At 43.0% G+C, this 22,607-nt stretch overlaps 1 protein-coding gene across 1 annotated transcript; it reads right to left on the reverse strand.

Moving 5' to 3' along the window:
• Positions 1 to 1,474: 1,474 nt before the first annotated feature.
• Positions 1,475 to 20,823, reverse strand: aqp7.S (aquaporin 7 S homeolog). Its single transcript, XM_018244623.2, has 6 exons — positions 20,283 to 20,823; positions 13,463 to 13,589; positions 11,769 to 11,906; positions 10,006 to 10,124; positions 9,424 to 9,641; positions 1,475 to 2,456 (listed from the first exon to the last, which is right to left on the reverse strand). The coding sequence occupies exons 1-6, from the start codon at positions 20,388 to 20,390 to the stop codon at positions 2,282 to 2,284; spliced, it is 885 nt and encodes a 294-aa protein (XP_018100112.1). The 5' UTR covers positions 20,391 to 20,823; the 3' UTR covers positions 1,475 to 2,281.
• Positions 20,824 to 22,607: the final 1,784 nt, after the last annotated feature.

Below are 22,607 nucleotides of genomic sequence, written 5' to 3' on the forward strand. Positions count from 1 at the left end.
AAATGTGCGCTTCCTAAACCTAACTTGTGTTTTCCTACTGCAAACAAGTCAGCCATGCTGTGTGTCAGCGCACTGCACAACAGGTCAATAACGTTGCAATCAGCCAGTTAGAACAGGGGAATTCCACCAGCAGCTGATGAGTGGGTTGGTTGCAGCTGGAAAGGTTAGGTTGAGGAACACATGCATTACTAAATATAAAAAGAACTATAGGAAAGAGTCTTCTCTAATAAAGAGTTAAAGGGTTACTGTCATGGGAAAAAAAAAATTTTTCAAAATGAATCAGTTAATAGGGCTGCTCCAGCAGAATTCTGCAGTGAAATCCATTTCTCAAAAGAGCAAACAGATTTTTTTATATTCAATTTTAAAATCTGACATGGGGCTAGACATTTTGTCAATTTCCCAGCTGCCCACAGTCATGTGACTTGTGCCTGCACTTTAGGAGAGAAATGCTTTCTGGCAGGCTGCTGTTTTTTCTTCTCAATGTAACTGAATGTGTCTCAGTGGGACATGGGATTTTACTATTGAGTGTTGTTCTTAGATCTACCAGGCAGCTGTTATCTTGTGTTAGGGAGCCGCTATCTGGTTACCTTCTCATTGTTCTGTTGTTTGGCTGCTGGGGGGGGAAAGGGAGGGGGCGATATCACTCTAAATTGCAGTACAGCAGTAAAGAGTGACTGAAGTTTATCAGAGCACAAGTCACATGACTTGGGGCAGCTGGGAAATTGACAATATGTCTAGCCCCATGTCAGATTTCAAAATTGAATATAAAAAAATCTGTTTGCTCTTATGAGAAATGGATTTCAGTGCAGAATTCTGCTGGAGCAGCTCTATTAACTGATTCATTTTGACATTTTTTTTTTCCCCCATGATAGTATCCCTTTAAAGAACCATTAACTGAGTTTTGGCAAAGTGCAACAATTTGCACCTTGCTGCATTTTTTTTAAAACACAATGTTGTATTTGTCCCTGAATTCCATTGTCATTGGAAGTTTTTTTTTTTTTTTTTTTTTTTTTTTTTTAACCATGGCAAAGTACAGGGTTCCCTTGGACTCACATGTTTGGGGGCTGCTAATTGGGCTCATATTAGGGGTGGTTCACCTTTAAGTTAACTTTTATTATGTTATAGAACGACCCATTATAAGCAACTTTTCAATTGGTCTTCTTTTTTTCTTTTATATTTAAAAAAAAAAAAATATTTGCCTTCTTCTGACTCTTTCCAGATTTCAAACGGGGGTCACTGACCCCATCTAAAAAACAAATGCTCTCTAAGGCTGCCAAAGTATTGTTATTGCTACTTTTTATTACTCATCTTTCTATTCAGGCCTCTCCTATGCATATTCCAGTATCTTATTCAAATCAGTGCATGGTTGCTAGGGGAATTTGGACCCTAGCAACCAGATGGCTGAAACTGCAAACCAGACAGGTGCTGAATAAAAAGCTAAATAACAAAAGAAACACAAATAATGAAAAATGAAAACCAAATGCATACTAACAGTTAATGTAAAGGTGAACATCCCCTTTAAATATTAAAATCACCCTAAGAATGCTGAATGCTACAGCAACATTTTTAGGGCATTAATACAGGGGCAAATTTCTATCTGTTTTGCCCCCCCCCTAGTGATTCCCCAGAACTCACTAAATGATGCTGAAAGTGGTTACTATGCAGAAATGTATTGTTGCATTGAGCTGTATACAACTCAATATAGTATGTATATACTGTATATTCCCTATGGACTCTATATTGCAACCATAAATAAGGGATGCTGCATACAAGCTGTATTGTTTCATTCACTGAATGGAGCCGGCCTCTGCCTTATTCCCACAAGTGCACTGCTGCTTCTCCCCAGGAAATAATTCCCCCGAGTGCACTGCTGCTTCTCCCCAGGAAATAATTCCCCCAAGTGCACTGCTGCTTCTCCCCAGGAAATAATTCCCCCAAGTGCACTGCTGCTTCTCCCAAGGAAATAATTCCCCCAAGTGCACTGCTGCTTCTCCCCAGGAAATAATTCCCCCAAGTGCACTGCTGCTTCTCCCAAGGAAATAATTCCCCCAAGTGCACTGCTGCTTCTCCCCAGGAATCTCTGAGCCAAGAGGGAAAGGCTGCCTGGGCCGGTATTCACCAGCTGCTCACACTGCACATGTATAGAGCTGTGTATATGGTAGAGTGTAACTGCTGTGTATACTGACAGCCACTACAAGGGCTTTGCACGTGTCCTGCTGATGGCCACAAGGTTACGGTCCAGCCGGTTCTGTTGATGCCATCTCCATTGCTGCCCATGATTTCACATGAACTCGCTGAAAGTCTCTTGGTTTCCTTTCTCCATCTCCTCTACTTTGGTCTCTTCTTCTTCTTCTGGCTGATGGTGTAGCCCAACTAGCAGCTTGTACAGAAAGGCACCAGTCAGGCCACCAACACAGGGAGCCACAATAGGCACCCAGCTCCAGTAATGTCCGGCTCTGCAAATGGGAAATCACATCAATGTCATACAGATAACAGAAAATCAATACATACTTACCGAGATTTTCGTTTCCTGTACTGGAACATGGCAGTGGGCACTGTAGGGTTAATCCCTCCTGTCGCAGACGGAACAGGAACTTCCTAATGAATAAATTAACCTCCCTTCCCCCAGCGCCGCCATCTTTTGATTTCTTGACTCCCCCAAAACGAGGGTTGGGAAGCTTTGCCCACTGCCATGTTCCAGTACAGGAAACGAAAATCTCGGTAAGTATGTATTTGATTTTCTGTTTTCCTGTTACTTACACATGGCAGTGGGCACTGTAGGGACATACAGAAGCAGACAATACATGGGTGGGTTATGCCAAAGAAAATTTAATTATTTAGAGCACAGTTAAGAACTGCAGAGCCAAAATTAGAAAGACTCTTCGAGTAAATATCAAATTTGTAGTGTTTGATAAAGGTGTCCCACGAACTCCATACTGCTGCTTTGCAGATGTCTTCTGAAGTTACCTGGGCCCGGAGTGCCCAGGATGCAGCTGTACCTCTGGTTGAGTGTGCCTTAAGCTGAGAGGGTACTGTGTGGGACTGGTGTGAATATGCCATTCTGATGCATTCCTTTATCCAGTTAGACACCGTTTTTTTGGTAGGTTGATTACCTAGTCTTGTACCTTGAGTAATGATTAGCAACGAGTTAGTTTTCCTGATTCCTTGGTTCTTCCAAGGTAGATTTTGAGGCATCTGACAATATCTAGAGAATGCCACTTCTCCTCTTCCAAGGAACTAGGGTTCTCAAAAAAGGTAGGTAGTATAATGTCTTGAGACATGTGAAACTTTGACACCACTTTTGGTGTAAATTCATCCAAAGTTCTTAATATCACTTTATCATTATAAAAAGTGATTTTGTCTGGTTCTGCTGATATAGCGTGAATTTCGCTCACTCTTCTGGCAGATGTTATGGCAAGAAGAAACGCCAGCTTAATGTTAACCATTTTAAGAGGTACCTTGTCCAGAGGTTCGAAAGGAGTCTCTGTTAGAGCTTTCAGGCCCAGACTTAAATCCCATGGGGGAACTTTGGTTTTAGATAAGGGTCTCGTTCTTTTTAGGGCTTGAACAAACCTTTTGATTAGTGGTCTGGAACTCCAGTTTATGCCTGAGAAATGCGAAATGGCCGTAATCTGGCCTTTGAGGGTCGAATTGCTCAATTTTAATTCCACTCCACTTTGTAAGAATTCCACTATTTGTAATTCAGAGTTCTGTGTGGGGAGTGTATTCCTGGTGGAACACCATTCTGAGAATTTTTCCCAGGTCTTGTAATATTTTTCAGTTGTAGAGTGTTTTTTGGCCGCTAGCAAGGTGGTGATTGAGCCTTCTGAAAGGCCTAGGGATCTCAGTTTCTCACTTTCAAACGCCAAGCCGTTAGAGCGAGTTTTTCTGGATAGGATGAACCCGTGTCTGCTGAGTGAGGAGATCCTTTCTTCCTGGCAGTTTCCAGAAATTCCCTTTGGCCAGTCTGAGAAGTTGAGGGAACCACACTCGTCTTGGCCACCAGGGAGCAATCAGGATTACATTGGCTTGATCTTCCAGTATTTTCCTGATAACTTTCGGGATCAGTACTATTGGAGGGAATATGTACAACGGTCCCCAGTTCCAGGTTATTGAGAAAGCATCCGTCAAGGTGGCCTCTGGATCTTGTTTCCAAGAGCAAAATGTTTGCATTTTCTTGTTGAACCTGGCGCCATCAAGTCCATCTTGAAAGGACCCCATTTCTTCCAAATTGTTCTGAAAACTTGGTTGTTTAGTTCCCATTCTCCTTCCATTGGGGGAGATCTGCTTAATTTGTCTGCAATCTCGTTGTTTTTCCCCGGGATATGGATTGCTTTCAGAGATAGTAAATTCTTTTCTACCCATGTAAGTATGGTCATGGTCAGGGATAAGAGGCTCCAGCATTTTGTTCCTCCTTGTTTCATAAGGTATCTGACCGCTGTTGTATTGTCTGATTTGATCAGAACTGCCTTCGATGATATTAGAGGAGTGAAGGCTAAGAGACTCAGGTGGATTGCTTTTAACTCCCGCCAGTTGGATGATTTCTGACTCTCTTCTTTGTTCCACCAACCTTGTACTTTGTGTTCCCCCAGGTGGGCTCCCCATCCTGTACTGCTGGCATCTGTGGTAATTGTGATCCCATAATCTACCAAGAGGGGCATGGGGACTGACAGGTTCTCTGCTTGCGTCCACCAAGTTAGACTCTTCAGTGTTTCTTTCCCCAAATAGATGAGTTGATCCTGCTCTTGCTTCCTGTTCCATTGGGACAGGAAATCGAACTGGAGAATCCTGGAGTGTAGCTGTGACCATTTGACACAGTCTATTGTGGAGATCATTTTCCCTAGTAACTTCTGGCAAATTATTGTTGTTGTAATAGGGTGGCGAATGAGTTGGTGTGTTTGTGAGATTAAGTCCTTCATTCTTACCTCTGGAAGGCTCAAGAGCATCTTTTTGGTATCCAAAATCGTGCCCAAATATTCCAGTCTCTGACTGGGAATGAGCATGGACTTTTCCTCGTTTATTTTCCAACCTAACTGTTCCAGGTAGCTTTGTACTATTGTTAGATGAGTCTTCAAAGTTGCCACCGTCTGTGCTTTGAGAAGGATGTCGTCTAAATAGGCATAAATTTGGATTCCCTTGAGCCTCAGGTTTTCTAGTACTGGGGCTAGGATTTTTGTGAAAATCCTTGGAGCGGTTGCCAGCCCGAAAGGCATTGCTGCATATTGATAATGTTTTCCAAGAATTTTGAACCTTAGGAATCTTCTGTGAGCTTTCCAAATGGGTATGTGTAAATAGGCGTCCCTTAGATCCAGCTTGACCATCCAATCTCCTTTGGATAGGGCTGCAGTGATTGGTCTTAGGGTTTCCATTCTGAATGTAGGAATCTTCAGGTTTTTGTTGAGGTTTTTTAAGTTTAAAATAACTCTGTATTCCCCATTTACCTTTCTTCGTAGGAAAAGATGGGAGTAGATTCCCTTGAATCTTTGATCTGGGTGGACTTTTGAGATCACTTTGTTCCGTCATAAGTCTCCTATTATGAGTCGGAGATGTTTTGTGGCTTCTTTTGTTCTTGGTCTGTCTGATGAGATGAAAGAGTTGTGGGGTTTCCTTACAAATTCCATTTGATATCCTTTTGATACGACCTCCACCGCCCATTTGTCTCTTATGTTTTGAGCCCAAACTGTCTTGAAACTTTTCAATCTTCCTCCTAGATAAGACAGCTGGACTCTCGCACCTTCATGCTTTTTTGTCTGTTTTGGGCTCTCTTTTGTAACCCTGTGATTGGAAATTTTGGCTTCTGGATTTCCATTGCTTAGGGTTGTACTTTCCTGGTCTATATTGCCTTGCATCTCGAAAGGAGTTACGCTGATTTTTGTAGTTGAACCTTTTATCTCTTCTTTCTTGAGGTAGGAATGCAGATTTGCCAGCTGAGGCTTTAGAGATGATTTGATCCAAACTGGTTCCAAACAATAAGTCTCCCTTGAACGGTAAAGAGCACAAGTTGTGCTTTGATTGGGAATCTGCGTTCCAATGCCTCAGCCAGAGGGATCTTCTTGCCGCCACCGCGAGACCCATTGATCTGGCTGCCAATTTGACATTACTGAGTGAGGCTTCCGCAGAATAATCATTGCCTATTTTGATATCATGGAGCATTTCCAGAAGTTTGGATCTTTCTGTCCCTGTCTTGATGGCATTTTCCAGCTCATTTATCCAGATTTTATTGGCTCTGGTTGTTGTAGTATTAGCTACCTCAGCCTTGCAAATAGCCCCCGTCAAGAGGTATAATTTCTTTAAGGTGGCGTCTTGCCTTCGTTCCATTGTGTCTTTGAGGGATACTCCCTCATCTACAGGTAATGTGGTTCTTCTGGCCACTCTGGTAATGGATGCGTCTACTTTGGGTATATTATCCCATGTTTTCGCATCTTCCTCCGAGAAAGGAAACATTTTCTTAAATTTTTTGGAAAAGGTAATTTTCTTATCAGGTGTTTCCCACTCAGTTTCCATTGTTTTCTTAATAACCTCGTGCAGAGGAAATAAATGGTTTTTCTTCGCTGATGATTTAAACATTTTGTCACCTTTATTAGTTATAGATTCATCTCTTAGGTCTAGTGTCTTTCTAATTGCTTTGATTAGGGGCTCCACCATCTCTGGTGATATGTCTGATTCCTCTTCTGAGTCTGACTCCGAAATTTCACCTTCAGATACTGGGGAGATCGTTTCTCTAGGTCTGATACTTATGCTTTCATTTGTGCTATGTTGTTCTGCATTAAGGTTACTTAAGACTTTGTCCGTGACTTGTGAAACCATATTGGACATGGAATTGTTAAATGAATCTTTCATCCACTCCATTAGGTCCGAGAACTGTTTGGAGTTGAGCCCCGCAGCCTCTTCCAGGCACTTTTTGCATAATCTTTTGTCTGGCAATGCTGCATGTCCACATGAGGAGCATTCATTTCTACTGGATTTCCTCCTTTGATCTTCCCTGATTGGAGAACTTCTGTAGAAAGGATAGTTTTATTAAGAATCTAGCACATCTCTTTAGTATTTGTGATTTTTTTAACAAACCAAATACACTCACCCCCTTGAGCCTGAATATGAGCGTCTAGAACTCATCACACCAGTCCCCTGTTGAAACAATAATTGTACTGGTGCTTAACCTTATCCTGTCCGTCATGAGGCTAATGCGTATAGTATAAGGGTGTCTACTTACAGTTAGTACACCTAATATCACTTGTGGCACAATCCTCACAATGTCCTGGTAGGGGGAGATAGAGACGCAGTATTTCTATTACACATACAGCAGCGTCTAATCCTTTTGGCGCGTTTGCTTTTGAATTTATCGTGCCTGCGCATTACCTTTCTGCAGGTTGCGGTCATTCAGCGGTTTATTGCGCATGCGCCGATAACCGGCATTGCGACTTACTACACTGATCGGCAACGGATGGCCAAGGACTCGCCAGTCCCCCCAGAAACGCACACAAGCACAAAGGCTCGGTCCTGGAGCTTCAGCGCAGGAGATGTTTACCACGCTGGCACTTGTTGGGGGAGTGCAGGAAGAAAAAAGGTGGCGGCGCGGGGGAAGGGAGGTTAATTTATTCATTAGGAAGTTCCTGTTCCGTCTGCGACAGGAGGGATTAACCCTACAGTGCCCACTGCCATGTGTAAGTAACAGGAAACCAGCGGTATTGCACTGCTTAATGTAACAATCGTTATCAGCCACACAGAGTTAGTTTCAACCTTACTGCCATCCCCATGACCAACCCCTGATCTCATCTGATCACAACTGATCATTACAGACTCAAGATTTCATCTGCCAATATCCCTTCATTAGTATGTGAATGTGAAATCAGCAGTTAGAGGAACCATAGAATTCTTCACTTCTGCCCCAGTCACTCACTTGGTCTATTGGCCTGTACAAATGGATTGGCGCTCTGAGAACCTTAAGTGGTTCCCCCAAATCATTCATTATTCAGCAAGTATTTCCATGCGTGCTTGCTTCTCTACAAGACATTACTCCCATGTGCTGTTTGGCTGTATACAAAACATTACTCTCACGTGCTGTTTCGTTCTATAGAAGACATTACTCCTATGTGCTCTTTGGTTCTATAGAAGACATTACTCTCACTTACCGTTTGGTTCTCTACAAGACATTACTCCCATGTGCTGTTTGGTTCTATAGAAGACATTACTCTCACTTGCAGTTTGGGTCTCTAAAGGACATTACTCATATGTGCTCTTTAATTCTATGCATACAAGCCATTACTCTGAAGTGCCGTTTGGTTCTCTATAAGACATTACTCCCACGTGCCGTTTGGTTTTCTACATGACATTACTCCCACGCGCCATTTTGTTGTACACAAGACATTACTCCCACGTTCCATTTGGTTCTCTACAAGACATTACTCCTATGTGCTCTTTGGTTCTTTGTATACAAACATTACTCCCACGTGCCATTTGGTTCTCTACAAGACATTACTCCTATGTGCTCTTTGGTTCTTTGTAAACAAGACATTACTCCCACGTGCTGTTTGGTTCTCTACAAGACATTACTCCCACACGCCGTTTTGTTGTACACAAGACATTACTCTCATGTGCCATTTGGTTTTCTACAAGACATTACTCCCACGCGCCGTTTGGTTGTACACAAGACATTACTCGTACGCACCGTTTGGTTTTCTACAAGATATTACTCCCACACATTGCATGCTTCTATAAGACATTTACTTACATATGGCAATGAAATTACTGGAAGGTAAGACTGAGATGTATAGAAAAATCAATTGTTATCTGACTCTTTTCTCGACAATATTTACTCTTGATAAGCTTCTGATAAAACCAGTTTTATTTAAGTGTTAGCCTGTCAGGGGAATACCTGGTAGTTATTCAGCCACAGTAGTAGCTTAGTTGCGGGTTTGCTAACAGTTCTCACACTCGCCACCAGTGGGAAGGTGACTCCAAGGTGGAATCTCAGCTCCTACACCTTCCAAATCAAGAGCTCATTATCTTGTAACTAAAAGAAGCAAATCCCCGTTGGTCATAAAGTAAATCTTAGTCAAGGCCTTTTTTTAGCAGAGGGGCTAAAAATGTCTTCATTTTTGGCAAAGCCCAACTGCCTCTCACCTCTAATCTATATTTGCAATAATAAAGGAGTGGCCAGGGTTCCGTATCATGTCGAGGGAACACGCAGCGCCGTGGGTACCTGGTTATCACCGGCGAGCTGTATCTGCCTAGGAGCATAATCAGATCTAACGTATGATATCCGTCTTATGCTACGTCATATTCCAGATTACTTTCTGGGATGGTCAGACCTTCGGTAATAATAATCCCTAAATTTAGTGGTGTTTAACCCATGTCACTTCTGTGGTTGCTAGGAGACATCTGTATATTATTTTCTATGCAGATTAGAAATATAAATTAAATTACCGGAATACTTCTATTCCCCATCCAGCAATGGCAGTAAAGACTCGGGGCCCAAGATCCCTTGCTGGGTTGATGGCATATCCGGAATTCATTCCCATGGACATCCCAATAACAGTGACCAACAGTCCTACTATAAGAGCTTCAGTTCCCCTCAGGGCCGGGCTATTCCTAATGTCACCAATTGCAAGGAGGCAAAGTAACAAGGCTCCTGTGCCAATGACCTGTGGAAACAGAGAATGCATCTCAGAGTAAATGTATGTTACACATTTGGTACACAGTGGTTTGACTGTGAGTAATGAGGTTGGTATGTTTGGCTCATGTTGGGCTCAACTACTGGATGGACACCATCTTGGTGAGGCCGTTTGTAGATTCATGCCTTTGATATCTTGTTGAGTATTCTTAAAGAAAATAATCTTTTTTTTATATCCATCATAACATTATCATTGAATACTATTTTTAGTGTTAGTATCACTTAAATGTTTATCCCTATGTTTGCAGTATTTAGCCATTATCTGATACAAAGGTTCTACAAAATACAACTATATCCCTTGGTCTGTTCTATGCAGCAAAACCCCATTCACTCACCTGGTCCAAGAACCCTCCTCCAATGGAGAGGTAGGGCTGTGGGTATGTGGCAAAAATACTGGCTGTCTCATTTGGACCTGTCACTGTGAAGTTGCCGCCGCAGTAGTTGTACATGGCCTCTGTTACATAAAAAGAAGTTGTGTTTAATAAAAGGTTTTCTGGGTCTAAATAAATGGATCTGTGGATATTAGACAAGAAAATAGTAGAAGAAGCAGGGAATGGAGGAAAAGGGATAGGAAATGGAGATGAGATGGGATGAGAGAGGAAGATTAAATGGCCGGCAGAGACAAGAAAGTCTTGACTAGGGGTAGGCGGAATGCTCTTCAAGAGGTACCTGCCCCGTGCCCCCCAATTGTTGCGCTCTAGGCAGGTGCCTTTTATGCCTACACTTAGTTCTGTTCCTGAGTAGAGGAAAATGGAGAAGACAGGAGGAAAGTGAAGAAAAGGAGAACAGAGAAAAGGAAATGGAGAAGAAAGAATAGAAGAAAGAGATAGAGAAGAGGAGAATAGAGAAAGGGGATTGTAAAATAATGAAGAGAAGGAAAATAGAGAAGGGGGAAGGAGAATAGAGAAGGAGAATAATGAAGAGGAGGAGAAGACTTGAGAAGAAAAAAAGTAGAATAGAGAAGAGGAGAATAATTGAGAAGGGAGAAGTGAAAAGCAGGAGAATAACACAATACAGTACCAGAATAGAGGCAGTACAATTACATAATACAGACAGTACAGTTCCAGAATAGAGGCAGTTCAGTACCAGAATAGAGGCAGTTCAGTACCAGAATAGAGGCAGTTCAGTACCAGAATAGAGGCAGTTCAGTACCAGAATAGAGGCAGTTCAGTACCAGAATAGAGGCAGTTCAGTACCAGAATAGAGGCAGTTCAGTACCAGAATAGAGGCAGATCAGTACCAGAATAGAGGCAGTTCAGTACCAGAATAGAGGCAGTTCAGTACCAGAATAGAGACAGTTCAGTACCAGAATAGAGGCAGTTCAGTACCAGAATAGAGGCAGTTCAGTACCAGAATAGAGGCAGATCAGTACCAGAATAGAGGCAGTTCAGTACCAGAATAGAGGCAGTTCAGTACCAGAATAGAGGCAGATCAGTACCAGAATGGAGGCAGTTCAGTACCAGAATAGAGGCAGATCAGTACCAGAATAGAGGCAGTTCAGTACCAGAATAGAGGCAGTTCAATACCAGAATAGAGGCAGTTCAGTACCAGAATAGAGGCAGTTCAGTACCAGAATAGAGGCAGTTCAGTACCAGAATAGAGACAGTTCAGTACCAGAATAGAGGCAGTTCAGTACCAGAATAGAGGCAGTTCAGTACCAGAATAGAGGCAGTTCAGTACCAGAATAGAGGCAGTTCAATACCAGAATAGAGGCAGTTCAGTACCAGAATAGAGGCAGTTCAGTACCAGAATAGAGGCAGTTCAGTACCAGAATAGAGGCAGTTCAGTACCAGAATAGAGGCAGTTCAGTACCAGAATAGAGGCAGTTCAGTACCAGAATAGAGGCAGTTCAGTACCAGAATAGAGGCAGTTCAGTACCAGAATAGAGGCAGTTCAGTACCAGAATAGAGACAGTTCAGTACCAGAATAGAGACAGTTCAGTACCAGAATAGAGACAGTTCAGTACCAGAATAGAGGCAGTTCAGTACCAGAATAGAGGCAGTTCAGTACCAGAATAGAGGCAGTTCAGTACCAGAATAGAGACAGTTCAGTACCAGAATAGAGGCAGTTCAGTACCAGAATAGAGGCAGTTCAGTACCAGAATAGAGACAATACACCACTACAGCTGCCAGGAAGGAGCCGAGCATTTGGGCCAGTACATAAACTGGCAGTTTTTTCCAAGGCAGATTTCCCAGAACGGCATTTGTTAGTGACACAGCTGAGTTCATATGAGCACCTATAACAAACAGAAAATGTTTATCAAACTTAAAAAGCAAGTCAACCCAAAATCTGTTTTTGTCTAATGAAAAAATACCTAATCTATGCAACTTTTCAAAATACATTTTTGTTTTTTTTTTATGGTTAAAGCAGTTAAAAAATGAAACTGTCCCTTTCTGTTCTTGAGTTCTAGCTGAAGTCAGTCTTTCACCGGGTCTGGTCCGGGAGAGAGAGAGATAGAGAGAGAGAGAGAGAGAGAGAAAGTGAGAGAGAGAGAGAGAGAGAGAGAGAGAGAGAGAGAGAGAGAGAGAGAGAGAGGGATGGATGGATGGATGGATAGAGAGAGAGAGAGAGAGAGAGAGAGAGAGATGGATAGATAGATAGATAGATAGACAGACAGACAGACAGACAGACAGACAGACAGACAGACAGATAGATGATAGAGAGAGAGAGAGAGAGAGAGGGGGGGGATGGATGGATAGAGAGAGAGGGATGGATGGATGGATGGAGAGAGAGATAGGGAGGGATGGATTGATGGATGGATGGATAGATAGATAGAGATATATATAGATGGATGGATGGATGGATGGATACAGTATATATGTATACTGTATATGCTGATGCCTGTATGCAGCTGTTGGGGAAGCAATGTTGTCCTTTTGTTTATGTAGAAGAAATATGGTAGTGCAAGAGGAAACTGTATTATCTATATTCAGTTTATTACCCCTCTTGTAAAATATAAGGATATTATAAATTAGCGAGGAGTTTCATGACCATATAAAAACACGAGGCCGAAGGCCGAGTGTTTTTATACAGGTCATGGGACTCCGAGGTAACTTCTAATATCCTCATATTTTACAACTGGGGGTACTTTATTTATTGTAATACACAAATTTCAGTGAGTCATGTGACAGAAATGACATCAGAACTCACCGTTTATAACTGATGACATCAGAACTCACCGTTTATAAGGATATAATTTACAGGATATTCATAGCTTTTGTGTATTATATATAGTGAATAAAGTACCCCCTCTTGTAAAATATAAGGATATTATAAGTTACCGAGGAGTTTCATGACCATATAAAAACACGAGGGGAGTGTTTTTATACAGGTCATGGAACTCAAATATCCTCATATTTTGCAAATGGGGGTACTTTATTTATTATAATACACAAATTTCAGAGAGTCATGTGACAGAAATGACATCAGAACTCACCGTTTATAACTGATGACATCAGAACTCACCGTTTATAAGGATATAATTTACAGGATATTCATGGCTCTTGTGTATTATATAGTGAATAAAGTACCCCCTCATGTAAAATATAAGGATATTATAAGTAACCGAGGAGTTTCATGACCATATAAAAACACGAGGCCGAAGGTAGACCACCATACATATACCAATAATTGTGTGAAAGCTAGCTTATTACTCTTTTTGGTACATGTATAGTGGAGCACCTATCGGACACTTGGCCCCCGAGTATGCTCTCCATCCATTGAGCCCATTTGAGTGAATTTTAGAATGGACCTATCCCTTGTAACTGTATTATTCGGCGCTAGGCTACTCACCAGAAATTCCTCCGGCCACATGGATTCCCATTGTGACTCCAAACCCGAACGAGAGATTAATGCTGAGATATTGGCCAAACTGATGTCTTCCTAAAACCACTTGAGCCACAGATCCCAGTCCGAAGAGCTAGAACCATAGAGAGGATTGTGATTTAGTGAACAACCCAATGACCTGAGGACCTTGTCGGAGTATGGATTCCAGACCACAAGGCAGTAGAGTTTGGGTGCTATGGGGCTTTAGCCTGTATTCATAGTATCTTCCTCCAAATCATAAATAATATTCTGTCCATCTCCCAACCTATACCCCAAGAGATCCTCTTTAGCTTTAACAGAACCATAAATACAATATGTTCATTCATACTTTCTAAAGATACTGGTCCTTCCGTTCCAAATGCGAAGCTACTGACCAGGCAGTAGCACCAGGGTTCCCACAGCACCCTGCATCAATTGCCACAGCTTAGTTGAGCCAAAAGAATGGGGTGCACACATCACTCGCACCCCAAACAATACGCCACGTCAGATAGACTTCAAAAATATTTGGAGCACCCGATTTGCAACAAAGTGCACGTGCAGTTGTGTTAATTATGGCAAATTGTGCGCAGCCAATTGTGTCAGATTCACTGCCTCAGTGGATCCAGAATTCTGGGAAAAGCAATGTATTGTGCCAATTGCACTTTCCTTACTATGACTGTGGACGTAAATGAGCCCTTATTCCATTTTAAAGGTGGTCCTAAAAGCTCTGATATGGGCAATACTACCTGGAGCCATATGCTATGGTTGGCTACAGGTTGATCTAGGCAGGGCCAGAACTATGGGTCGACAAGTACTTAGGGTGCAACAGGAAGGGGTGCAATTCTAGGGGGCTGGCAGGATAGGGGTAGTCTTGTAGGTGGAGGTTGGCTTGGGTGGTCTTGGCCTTGACCATTTATCCCAGCACTAGGTCTAGGTATTTGGAAAGTTCTCAGCTTCTACAGGTTGGTTTTGCCCTGTGATACAGCTTCTACATTCTGGCTTCCCGTGTTGTACTGGTACCAGGGTCCCACCAGCTCCCAGGTTGATCTAGTCTTAGTGATAGACCTCCAGTGCTCTAGTGGTCTTTTCAAGGTTATCAGAAAGATGGCCCCAGTTTTCTGCTTCTCAATTATCCTCATTACACTCTGCACAAAGTCTACTTTATATAGCCCCCATCCCATACTCATATCTTTAGAAATCAAACTGTAAGAGCGATGGCACACTGAGTATATTGATTGCCCCAACACAACGTCCCATGATAGTGTCCCAATAATATGGACCTTTTATCGTGCATTAGGGCAGTGCTTGGCTCATAAACCTCGGTACAATCACACCCTTCTGCACTTTCCACCCATGTGTGAGTAGATACAATCCATACGGCAGTGGTCATTGTGGGACTGGCCTCCCTGTGGGGGTTTTGCCTAAAATCCAGTTAGGATGAGAACTGGGCAGAATAGCAATTTGCTTTCCAAGATACATCTGAAAGCCCAGCATCAAGGTCCATTAGTGTGAGATTTGAAAGGTGAATATGTATTTACTGTTGTAGACTTGAAACTATTGTCGAATGTCTAATTTTATGCGCTTATTTCAAGAACTATGGCAGCGCTAACCAAAAGTTGGACCTTGAACTGGGGCTTAAACTGAAAAGCAACTGGTGCTATACAGCCTAGCAGACATTTTGATGGGGTAGCAGGCCTGTGGGGCTATTTACAAGGTTGAAGGCCTAGTAGAACTTATTGTCTGGGTAGCAGACTATTCAGACTATTGACTAGTTTGAAGACTAGTTGAACCATTGACTAGATAGCAGTTTAGTGGGACTATTGATTGGGTTGAAGGCTAGTGGGACTATTGACTGGGTAGCAGGTTACTGGGACTATTGACTGAGTTGAAATCTAATGGGACTGTTGACTGGTTAGCAAGGTAGCTGGCATTTTTGGCTGGGTAGCAGTGTAGTAAAACATTTAGCTGGGAAGCAGATTAGTGAGACTTTCAGCTTGATAGCAGGTTAGTGAGACTTTCAGCTGGGTAGCAGGTTAGTAAGACTTTTGGCTGGGTAGCAGGTTAGTGAGACTATTTACTGGGTAGCAGGTTAGTGAGACTTTTGAATGCGTAGGAGGTTAGTGAGACTATTGACTGTGTAGAGGTTAGTAAGACTTTCGGCTGGGTGGTGGGTTAGTGAGACATTTGGCTAGGTGGTAGCAGGTCAGTGAGACTATTGACTGGGTAGCAGGTTAGTAAGACTATTAGCTGGGTAGAAGGTTAGTAAGAGGTTTGGCTGGATAGCGGGTTGTAAGACTATTGACTGGGTAGCAGGTTAGTGGGACTTTTAGTTTTGTAGCAGGGTAGCTAGACTATTTTGGCTCCATATTGTCCTAAAGCAGAGACAGTCTAAGATTAAAGAGAGTGTTGTGCAAAGTAGTTTATTTGGCTCCTCTTTGATGAATACAAAAGGGGGGAACAATGTTTATATCTTCCCTTTTAGTGGGCAGAATATTTTAGAATATGAAAATTGTTTTGTACAGAGGAATTTTAGTCAGTTTAGTCTGTTAAGGGCCCCTTTTCACAAGTGGCCCCTCAGTTATGCCAGCCCTGCCCCAAACACAGACCCAACACCAGGCAGAGAGGGCACTGGCCAGTGAAACACAGATGGTAAATATTACAAATTGCATTTTTTTAACATTGACGCATGTGTAGTTAAAATACAACTCGCAGGTTCTTGCGTGCAATCACAGTCTGTGTGTAACATCTGTACAAATTGTATCGCACGTGGGAAGATGGACTGGATAAAAGGGCAAATACAGGGAACAAAATATTGGCATTTCAGGAAGAAAAATATCAGGAAATTGCAGGCAACTTGGAAAGGTCATTGGGAACGAAACACGAGAGATAATGGACAACCCCCCGCATTGTGTGCGCATCTGTGTGACATTAGCCGTGCATCAGGAGGCCTCATATTAACTCTCTAAGGGCAATTGGTTTTCCAGGGCAGCCTATGATACCAGCCCATGCCTTTAAGTTATTAGGTTGCGCCTCCCAACTAGAGTCTTTTTATGGGAGTATATCATAATAGGGGGCTATGGGAAGGATTGCCAGACTAGTTCTTCATGGAAACGGGAAAATCAAAGCAAAAGAGACATTTACCTCTTCATGTTTCCATTAGATTAAATAAGTGTATAGTGTCCCTTTAAGCCTGGCTCCAGGTAGAATCCCTATACAGGTGATATTACAGATATGGCAGTAATGGGGGGGCATTGGATAACATCCATGAAATCCTGGCAGTTACTCACGCATTTCACTGGATCACTGGGGAAAACAATTATCTGTCTGTTTGTAATGATTAACTGCTCACATAGGGTAAACACTGAGCCCTGTAACTGCCGTGTAATGGGGCATCCTGTGACTGTACCAGCGTGTGCCGCTCCAGGGGTTATCTACCCTCCTACTCTCTTAAAGGAATACTAACCTATGGAGTCTGTAGGTATGTAGGTAAGATAAGGTCCCTTTTGCATTACAGGCATTTCTTCTGCCTGTTGGTATCTGGAGGGAGGACCCCAGAGGAAACCAGCATAGATATGTCAATAGTTTAATTATGGGATGTGCGTTTGCAATAAACAGCCCCAGTAAAGCATGAACATATTCCATGGCGCTGTACATTGTATGCACCATTAATGCGATGTAGGAAAATAGGGCCGTGCCCAATAGAGCTTACAATCTAAAGCAGGTGTAGTTATTAGTTGTCATTTATTAAGTGCAAAGTGCAATTTTGGACACATTGTCCATGTTTTTAACCCCTCATCATTGGTGTAATTTCCAGTGTTCAGCATCAACATGTGCACCCAGTTCATCTGCACTGCACCCTATTGACACAGGCGACTGTGAGAACCTTGAAGCTACTGTGGTGGTAGCTCCAGTGTTTCCCACAATGGCCTACAACAAGGTGCAAAAACCATTGATAAGGAACTAATGGAAGGCAGTGTTGCTAAGAACAGGCAGTGTCAGACTGGACCGGCGGGACGCCAGCAAAAAACCTGGTGGGCCTTGGCCCCACTGACCCAGGTCTGCTGTGGGACATGCACGGGAAGGGGGGAGTATTGCAAGGTTGGATACCAGGTGCCGCAAGGAGGACCCATTAAATTCAAATGGAGGGCCCTTGAATTCACAGTCCCAGTGGACCCCAATACCCCAATTTGACCCTGAGTGCAAGGAGCCTGTGTTGACCCAAGTACTGGGATTTTTTTCTGCAACTGACTCCTGGGATAATATGGCGGCTGCAACTGCTGTGACCCCTATTATTTCTTGGGGATAAGGAGGATAAAGTCCATAATGAGCTCAGTGCCACACTATCAACATAAATATATATATCAGATTATTACAAGGCCAATTGTTCAATGGAGGATTTTCCCACCACCTTTAAACCAGCAATTCCTGATCTAGTATTTGACACCACTCTGTTTTGCACCCCCTAAAGCCTTGGAATTCTGGGTACAAATGCTCCAAGGTGGGAAAAGCAACACCAATATATGAATATATTACATGTCCCCATATATAGCGATCATGGAGATCCCTCCTGCCAGGCACATACATTAGGCCTATCCAACCCTACGCCTCATTAGGCCTTAGCCGCGCTCTAAAAGCCCAAATATTTGCACAGCAAAGGAGCTAATCTGCAGATATATATCGAGTGACAATTTATGTCTGGAATATTACAGATCTTCTCATTACTCAAGGGCTTTGAATAAATGTCCAGCGATAACAGCCGGCAGCCTCTCTGATTAATGCCTCTTGTATTATTAATGGCTTTGGTATTGGCCCAGGAACCGCAGGGAGCGACTGCAGAGCAGCGGCTCTATTCTCCATATATCAAACAGTGGCGAATTTAGGGCATGGCAGGGATTCCCCCATCCCTTGATAAATATACTGCTCTCTAATGGCTCTGGAAGCTCAAGGGGGGGGGGATCAACACCATTATATCTATACCATAGACCAGTGGCTCCCCCTATTACAATTCAGAATAAAATCTAGGGTTTACTGTTTGCAGTACTAGGATTTCTTGGAACATGCATGAGTTTGAACTTAAGCAAAGGGGTCCGTGTCCAAATGTTGGACCTCAATGAGGGCAGTCTGAAAACCCCTACTTTAGTCTATAAGAGCAATTATGGCTTTTTCTAGATCAGGCTCTGCCAGGATCATATACTCTGTTGGTATTACCTTTGGCTATGGCATGGGGCTCATTCTCTCAGTTTCTCATGTTCTGGGGCAGTAGAATCATAACCCAGTTTGACCTTTAGTCCAATTCCTTTCCCATGAGATTGTGATTTGTATTCAGGGAGTGGTGGCGGCAGGGAATACCTCGTGATACTGGAGTGTACGGCAGACAGACTATAAGTACAGGGTCTTGGTAGGCCAAGTAGGCTAAAGGGTCACTTGTAGTATTAATAAATTAAATAAATCTAAATCTGCATTTAGTTAGGGTTTGAAAATCCCTGTTGATCTGCAATGAATAAAGTTCAGTAAGTCCAGTTACCATTAATGTTCTGTTTATATTTTTAGGAAGCCAGAAGGTCCTGAACTGAGTGGCTGGGCCATTGGGCAGGCGATGTATAGGTTGGAGCTGCCAGTTAGTAAAGCTAAATGTCTGCTAAGAAGAACTAAGGGCGTGCCTTGAATACTGTGGGACCATAAAAGAGGTCTTGAAAACAGAAGAGAACAGCAGTATTTGTGCAGATGTATAGAGGGCCTAGGGGTTGTGGGATGGTCGGTGTTGTCCACTGCCACTTGAACCCAAGGAGTTTCAAGAGTTGGAAAGACCTAAATGTTTGTAGTCATCCCTGTCTTGACCAATTATAACCATGGAACACGGGTTGTATTTCATGTCTCAGGAATCTCCATGTCCCTTGACTGCTTTTGGAATCTCCATTTGTAGCTGACTACTAGTGACGGACAATCCAAAATGCTGATGGGGTTACTTAGTGATACAACTGAAATGTCCAGTGTGGAATAACCTTTAACTGTAGCATGGTCATCGCATCCAGCCACTCACCTACCTGATTACAGGCTCACTACACGTAAAATGTAAGTGGACCTCGCAGCCACCTGTACTAAAGGGCACATTATACTTTAGGAAAGATATAACAGCTACTAATATACTTGTGGGATAGTCTAATCAAACAATCCTTCAGAGCTGGAGGCACATTGACTTGTTAGAACTGATCATTTCATTCAGCCTGGTGGTGCCAACCAAGCGGACCAGGTAGCTCCTCTCACTTCTGCATCTCCTGATGCCCCAGTCACCCACAGAGAAGGGTGATTGACAAATGACATTTTATACAGACTGGCTGCAAAGCAATGACATCCTAAGGCAGTCGGTCAATTCTACCCCCGGAGGAGGCTTCACATGCCCTGATTGTCCAACAAATGCTCAACACAGCTCAACTCTATCATCTCGTTTAAGTACAGGGTTGATCCAATCAAATTCAGAATATGGAGCATGATAACAACAAAAACCCAAAGACTGGACATCGTCAGCATCAGGGGAGCAATAACAATAGGTGCCAGGAATCTAAACCCTATAGAGTTAGCCATTGTTCTCTTACATTGTATCTAACGGGCAACAAGCATTGGGCAATTGAACTGAATCAACAGTACATAGCATAAAAATATAAATTAACTGATGGTAACCCCCCATTTCACCCCCACATAATTCCCCCATTCAACATTCAGCAGCTCTGTTAATTCGCTTGCTTTCGATAGTCAGAACCAGCAGTGCATATAATATCAACAGCCAGACAGATACAACAGGGGGCCTTACCATCATGATGAAGGTGGATAGGAGCTCTGCCAGGGCTTCCCGTGCCCACCTGTTGCGGATGGAAATGACTCTGCGGATTTTGCAGAAGATTTTGCCGTAGGTCTTCATGTTGGATGGTGGAAAGCTGCGACTGGATCAGCGACTGGGTTACTCTTTGCCTCCTGCACGCTGGTTAAACACTAACACATGCCATGTGGGGAAGAGCCAGGATTGCTGAAAAAAGTTACTGGGAGGAAATTATTAGTGCAATCAATATTGAGATCTGCTTGTAAACCTCCACCCTCTGCTCCTGATAGCTCCAAGGTTCAGTGCTCGTTCTCTTTCCACACATACGGAGCCCTGAGCACCTCGGAAAGACACACATTACACCTCATATCAACAGCAAATCCCGAGGCCGCTCTCCTTGCCAATATCAATGTAAATGTAGCTGCATTCTGCTTTCTGTAAGCTCCTGAGAACACCCAGAACATGACACAGTGACTGTACATAGCAGCTGAGGCAAAGGAACCATGTAATCAGGTTCAACTGAAATGTATTTTTAAAAGGGGGATATAAACTGGTTAAAGGGAAATTCGGCTTTACGTGAATTTACACCAGCGCCCGTTAGTAAATGGGCGAAGTAACGAAATGACGTCACGCTGGCGAATTTGCGTTACCGTTAGACGCTTCGCAGTTTAGTAAATTTGCCTAGTCCTACTGCTCCAGTCCTCATCACACCCCATCCTGACCTGGTTCTACACCTGCGATGTCCCGTTCTATTCCAGAGTCTTTGTCCTAGTCCTCCTGCTTCAGTCCTCCTTGTCACCCCCATCCCAACCTGATTCTACGCCTGCACTCTTCTGTTCTGTCCCAGAATCTTTATCCTCTCCGTCCTTTGCTGTCCTGTCACTGATTTTCACCCGCTCCATTCTCTTCTCGATCCCTGTTCCTTTGTCATCCCTCTTCTGCACCTGTTAACACTATTGGTGATCCTTGCCTGAAGGCCCCATGCCTTCCCCACCTTCTACCGTTTAGCGTCCCCTACCTTTCACTTACACCACCCTGAGAAGTTCACACCCTTGGACAAGAATTGGAGGCAACTCTGCTCTTCAATGGTGTGGGGGCTAGTGATCAATAGTGCTGCTAACATTGAGGGGCCTAGAATGAGTAGGAACTCATTGAACTGCTGACTGAAAGGATCCTGAAATGGTCTGTGATGTTATTTAATAATGTCATCTTCCACGCCCACATGTTTTGAAGATATTGGGTATTGATAAGTGATTAGCATGGCTATTATTTAGGGTCTGATGGAAATTTCGGTTAAGCCATTGATAAATTCTTAAAACGATTTTTCTTGCACCCCATTCTGCTCAAGGGACCTCCAGATACAGGTGGAAACATAATCTCTATTACTGGCAGACTTATTTTTTAAGGATTTGCATTAGAATGTGCATACTGGGGTGCCACCTGGGGGAGATCTCATGGACTTGTTCCAACAGGTTGTGGTATCTATTCGTGATTCAACTTTATCCTGAGATCTGATGGACTTGATGTGGACAGTACCCAAGCCTTTGAGAGCTACTGGTCACCTCCTGAAGTTCTACTGGTGGATCACAAATCACCCTTTGGGCGCCATTGTTATGGTGCTTTTATTTAATCAACAAAGGGCCCTTTCTTGCTAAAGGCGTCATTGGATCCCTCAGGATGTTGAGCTTTGCCTCTTCTGATTGACCAACTTTTTCTAATTCATTTTAATCAATTTTTAAATGGGGGCTCAAACCTGTACCCCCCCAAACTTGGGAAACAATTTTAGTCCATACGGCTGTTCATACTCAGTAACAGGTTGGCTTTTGCTTAAAACAAGTTGCTATCACTACAACTTTAATTCACGTTGTCCATTGCCTGGAGTGTGACTAAAAGGTGAATTCCACTGTTTTTATACTTTAAAGCCACAAACAGGAAATATTTGTGACCTCACGGTGACATCACTGGCTGAAAAGGGGCCACACTATTATATCGCTTGGTGAATAGAAGCCAATGATAGACTTTAATCTGTGGGTTTTATCAATGCACCAAGGTGGAGGCCGGAGATATTATCCATGGAGATACAAAGAAAACAAATACAGATAGAGAAGGTGTTATTGCAGCTTTTGGAGCGGCACAAAACCCCATTTGGCATGGCACGCTCCCTCCCTATCTGCTCTGGTTTCCAGCCAACCAGGATCAAAGCTTTGCCAGCAGGTACCATTGCTGGAGATCGAATAGTTGGAATATTTATAGCTTTCTATATTTTACATGCCTCACACACAAAGCCATACAATATTTCTCAGGGCTTTCACAGCTTGG

The sequence above is a fragment of the Xenopus laevis genome, chromosome 1S (genome assembly GCF_017654675.1).
Source record: "Xenopus laevis strain J_2021 chromosome 1S, Xenopus_laevis_v10.1, whole genome shotgun sequence".
NCBI lineage: Eukaryota > Metazoa > Chordata > Amphibia > Anura > Pipidae > Xenopus > Xenopus laevis.